This window comes from Ursus arctos, unplaced genomic scaffold (assembly GCF_023065955.2).
Source record: "Ursus arctos isolate Adak ecotype North America unplaced genomic scaffold, UrsArc2.0 scaffold_5, whole genome shotgun sequence".
Classification (NCBI taxonomy): Eukaryota; Metazoa; Chordata; class Mammalia; order Carnivora; family Ursidae; genus Ursus; species Ursus arctos.
Genome location: NW_026623067.1, coordinates 9911797 through 9917796, shown reverse-complemented (window position 1 = coordinate 9917796; position 6000 = coordinate 9911797). Strand labels below are relative to the sequence as shown.

General features: G+C 36.6%; 1 protein-coding gene across 1 annotated transcript; it reads right to left on the bottom strand.

The window, feature by feature from the left end:
- Positions 1 to 243: 243 nt before the first annotated feature.
- LOC113261448 (olfactory receptor 2T1) lies at positions 244 to 1335 on the bottom strand. The gene has a single exon (XM_026507572.2). The coding sequence runs from the start codon at positions 1213 to 1215 to the stop codon at positions 244 to 246; it is 972 nt and encodes a 323-aa protein (XP_026363357.1). The 5' UTR covers positions 1216 to 1335.
- Positions 1336 to 6000: the final 4665 nt, after the last annotated feature.

Sequence of the window (6000 nt, the reverse complement as noted above, 5' to 3'; positions counted from 1 at the left end):
ATTCCTGACAAACACTGAGCATTTATTTTGAATACATGTAAACAGAACAGAATAAAGAGAAGTCATAAGAAAGGAGAGATGAAGAAATGAAGATCAAAAGGATGAATTTTTATATTGATCTTTTTTTCTTTTTTTTTTTCCCTTCACAATTGAACCTACCCTCCAGTTTAATCTTTCGTTGAAAGCATGGCCACACTGTTCACAAAGGGTGTCATTTGTTACTCACGTGAGAAGAAGCCACTATCAAAACACTTCTCCTGACACTCTTTGTGTACCCTTAAACCTGCCTAGTGCCCTCTTAAGAGCTCCAGTCACATCCTTGTTCCTCAGACTGTATATGAGTGGATTTAGCATTGGTGTAAGGATTGTGTAGAACACAGAAAAGACTTTGTCCTGGGCTGGCCTGTGGTAAGAGTGTGGAAGCATGTAGGTGTACATGGCAGCCCCATAGAACAAGGTCACCACTGTCATGTGAGACGAGCAGGTGGCAAATGCCTTCTTCCTCCCCTCCACTGAACTCATGTGGTGGACTGTGGTCAGGATTCGGGCATAAGAAGCAATCACTACAGAGAAAGGAATTAGCAGCATCAGAACACAGCACACATACATTACTGTCTCATAGAGGGCTGTGTCTGCACATGCCAATCGCAGGACTGCAGGTGCCTCACAGAAGAAATGGTTAATTTCCCGGGAGTTGCAGAAAGGAAAGCTCATGGTGATGGGAGTTAGAAGGAAACCATCCAGAGAGCCCCCAAACCAGGAACCTGCTATGATCATCCAACAGACCCGGCGGCTCATAAGAACAGGATAGCGAAGGGGGTTGCAGATGGCCACATAGCGGTCATAGGCCATGAGGCCCAACAGGAAGAACTCGGCTCCCACGAGGGTGAGGTAGAGGAAATGCTGAGCTGTGCACCCCATAAAGGAGATGGTTCTTTGACCCAGCAGGTAATCAACCAGCATCTTGGGCACGATGGTGGAGATGTACATCATGTCAATGAAGGAGAGGTGGCTGAGCAGGAAGTACATGGGAGTGTGAAGTCGTGCATCAGTGCGGATCAGGAAGATCATGATCCCATTGGCCATCAATGCAATGAAAAAGATGACAGAGATAATGGCAAAAAGAAGGCCTGATATGTCCTTCCTGTTGAACAGTCCCATGAAGGTGAAGTCTGCAGAGGAAGAGGTTGTGTTGTACACTTCCATTGATCCCATGATGGTGCTGTTGTGACCTAAAATCTTCCAAATAAAATGACAATATTCTTAGAGAATTAACATAACAACATATGGGTTGTCTGTTAGTCAACGAACTTCTAAAAGTTGGAGGAAAACATTTAAAAATATTTTCTTACAACTTTGACACAAATATCTAGCAAATAATCTATTCTAAAATGTTTCTTTACATAAAACTGATCACCTTAATCAATAGTTCTTTAAATACATTGGACAAGATGATGTCAACAGATGCTATTGTTCTACAGTAATACATATAACAACACATAAGGGTGTAAACCATGTTTTTCAGTTAAACATACCCTGGCCTGGTGTATGTGTGTGTGTGTGTGTGTGTGTGTGTGTGTATGTGTACATACTACCTTAGATGTGTTTAAGTTGGTATCCTTATTAAATGAATCTTTGTTATAATCAACGTTATCACCATCTTAAAAACATCTCAGTACTGACTATGAGTAGTCTTTCTCTGCAATTTAGGTACAAATGAGTGATCTGATATATGGGCTGTGAGAATTATGAGTATTCTCTTGGCGTCTGTTCATCTGTGTTGCAGATGAAATTGTATGGGAGAAAATAAAGTGGGAAATGGGAAACCACTCTTGCAAACTCAGAAAAAAAGAGGCAAGTCACTTTTGTGGAATTACTTTTGTTTATTTTTAAGAAAGAAATTTAATTTTAGGATGAGGAAGAATTGGCATTAGGATCATGTATTAGCATCAGCATTAGTCAACTATTAGCATTTAGCATTAGCAATTAGGATTCAGAGGAAATAGCACAGGAACATACAGGGTAAGCTACAAACCACCTATTATTTTTGGAAATTAGAATTTTTTTATAGTGATTAGTAATTAAGAAAAACTGATTGACTATTTTATGTAATTTCAGTTTATGATACATCTACAGTTGTGAAACATCTACAACAAAGTTTTGTTTTCTTTTTTCTTTTGAAAGTTAAGGATTATTTTTCATGTACTTTAACATTAAATATGTCAAGATAAGATATATTTTACCAATATGTTTTTTAGGTAGATTGACCAAACTAATCTATGCTCCTATAAATATTCCAAAACTATGAGTATTTGAGTCAACTGCACAGAGAACAAAAAGCTATTAAGAATAATTGTGAAGGGACGTCTGGGTGGCTCAGTGGGTTAAGCATCTGCCTTTGGTTCAGGTCATGATCCCAGGGTCCTGGGATCGAGTCCTGCATTGGGCTCCTTGCTCAGCAGGGATCTGGCTTCTCCCTCTGCCTGCCACTCCTCTTGCTTGTACTCTCTCTCTCTCTTTGACAAATAAATAAATAAAATCTTTAAAAAAAAGAATAATTGTGAAGAGTTTACTTTGTGCCAAGTGCTTCATATCTATTGACTTGTTGAGTTTCACAATAAACCTAAGAATTGAGGAACTATATTCCCCTTTCTCACTGATGACAGAATTATGAATAATGTTCTAATGGTCACATATGCTGTTAGTGGCAGAGATGTTTGGACCAGGCAGTCTCAAATCACTGTGTTCTTACCTACATTCCAAAAAACCTAGACATTACATTAGTTGTCAAATTAAATGTGCCAACAACGTGAATCTGTTAAATTTTAACTATATGTAATCATAAATGTGGCTAGTAAAAATGTCGTGATTGAAAATACATCACATACATAATACATAAACACGACTGCTGATTTTTAACAGAATAAACTCTGTTTTTCTTGTTTATCTTCTTCTTTTGGTGCTAATTTCAAAATCTTTGAGCCAAATTTTATAAATTTCCCTTACACCATGTACCATTTCCTCATTTCCAATCTGCCTCATTTTTCTTCTTTCTAATTTTCATTAATGGAGCCCATTGACATATGTATCTATAAGGAAATGTTGTCAAGTTTATAGAATAGCTTAAATATTAGTAGTATTCTGTTGTCACAACTCCCACATTTTGGATCTAACTTTTATCAAACCTCAAGATCCCAGTAACAGAGAGAATATTAGGTATTAGTTGTTTTCCTGCCATTAATGAATTCTGTTACTTTGGATTCCATCCCCAAAGTTTGAGCTTCAGTTTCCATTTATATTAAATTAAGGTAATATACAGGGTTGCTATATGGATCAAATGAGAAATTCTTAGGTGAATATACTTTGTAAAATGCAAAGGAAAATGCCAATGTTTTAGTTATTTCAAAACTATTGATAAATATGTGAGAATCTCCAATTTCTTATTTAAGCAATCTGCATATTCAACTAAAATCCATGAATTTGAATTGTAAAATACTCGTGAACTTCAGTTCAATGGACTCTGGCAATCTTGGCAAAACTACTTCAGATGTTAAATTCTATATTTTTTCTCTAATTATCTCTTCACTTGAAGGAAATGGCCTTTAGCATAAATTTTCAGAAATATATGCATCACATTTAAGCCTGAAGAGAATCCAAATATCTATGAGAAGCATATATATGCTTGGATTGGAAATTATAACACAAGAAAAATTATTAAATAAAATTGGGATGACTTTATTGGATGAAATTAACTTCAAAACTTACTTAAATTACCCATCACTGGCCTATCCCAATCCCTCACCCCCCTCGCCTCTGAACCCCTCAGTTTGTTTCCCAGAGTCCATAGGCCAGTGATGGGTATTAAGGAGGGCACATATTGCATGGAGCACTGGCTGTTTTATGCAAACAATGAATCAGGGAACACTACATCAAAAACTAAGGATGTACTGTATGGTGACTAACATAACATAATAAAAAATTAAAAAAAAACTTACTTAAATTACTATCCATTACACTATATCACAAATTGAAAAAAATGCATTTATTCCATCCTGACATTTACAAATACTCTCTTTTTTTGGTAAGGGGTGAACATTTGGTTGAGTAGAGCTATTTGAAGTTACTTCTCCCACCTAACTTGAAGTTAGGATATGATTCATGCTCAGGCCTGGGATGATCACTATGCCCATCTTTTGAATCAAGTTACAATAGAATCTTTCTGCCAAATGAAAGCACATACTCCATGTTTTTTCAGTGCAATATCTCCATTGCTAGGAAGCTCTATGCTCACTTGGATCAAAAATTGCCTCATGGACCTCCTTCTTGCCCTCTAGATATGCTCAGAAGCAGCTTCCTCCCTTTTTAACTTTCAGCCTTTCACAATATGAATATGGTTAGGATTTCTTCATGTTTGTCTGTGCCAAGTTATGCTTCCTGATTCTTGTATGCATTCATGAAGACATTGCCAACATGCTCAAGTTCCAGGTAATGACTTGAGATGATCTTTGGTAATGTCCATTTTAAAATGTATTATCTCAATTTCAAGAATTACTTCAGGTGAAGTTTATTCAGTGCAGAATAAACTAGAAATATTACTTTTCTCTGTTTTTATATAGATACATCACACTTTTGGCACATTATGTACACATTACAACTCTTCTGTTGAATTTTTACATAAGAGCTTCTCAAGCCAGGACAACTCATAGTTGTGCAGTTTTGAAACTAAATACAAAACCTTACATGTATCCCTAAATCTTCTTTGTATTCCTAAATTCTGCATAGTATCTCAAAAAGTTGCAATCATTAATAATAAAACCAAATTGAAATAAGAATCTTAGAATTATTAGACAATGAAATGTCATGTAATTAAATAATTTCACCAAGTGTCTATTGCTTTTCAGAACATCACTCCAAGGAGTGATTTAGAACCACATTCCTTTGTCAAACATATACCCCTCCTGCCAGAACCCCTAAAGAGATCACATACCTGGATAACCACAATTACACTGTTTCTGATTGAAGTTTATTCCATGGGGTGGTGGGCATTAAAAAGAAAAAAAATAAATGCTTGCATACCACTTCCAGAGTGGAATTGAAGAATACGGGCATCTATACAACCTTTAAAAGCATTATGGAAAAGTGATATGTAAGGTGTTTGCATCACTGACAGCAAGGCAAGAGCTCTCTGCTTGAAGTCAGAGGGCCTATGAGAGTCTGCCTATGTGTCATTAAGGCAAGCACCTCCACTTCCCAAACTTCAGTGTCCTTTTCTGTAAAAAGAGAGCAAGAATACAAAGACAATCATGCCAGTGGTGGTGGTTGTGGAGAACTCCAGCAGGGAAGTAGGGAGCCTTTTTGTAATTGGTGCCCTATTAACTAAGACCAAGAGGAAGTTCTTCATTTAACCTCTCTGTGTCTTTCAAGTAGTATTATCCCTATCCCATCTAATTCCCATGATCAATTTTTTAGAGAGAGAAGGAAAGATTTTGCTAAGATCATGTACACACAGATATAAAAAAGTATTTTATAGAAAAGATGATTCTTTGCACTATTCCACTCAGCACCATTACAACTAGATATTTGCAATGCATACTCTAGGTAATTTCCAGAAATAATAACAGGTAGTTTTCTTCTCAATGTAGTTGGGGTGGGGGATATGGAGCAGTCATTTCCTCACTAAGCTTGCACATGAGATTTGCAGCCCATGAGTTGTAGACAGCCCTGTCTCCATTTCCTTAGATTTACCTTGCATAAGTCTTATTTATATCATAGAAAGAGAGTTGATTCATTCAAACCCCTAGGGAAAACTGGGGAAGTTCAATAATTTCTTTATTTACCAAATATTTAAACTCTCCTTTGAAGAGCCAGGCTAGTTACTCATCAGCATTTGATCTGTCACCTGTGATCTTCCTGGACAATTTCAATAGACCTGGGTTTTCATTAAGGTGGTAGGAAATGAAGAATAAACAGAGTTGGTCTAGATGATCTAGAATCCTAGAT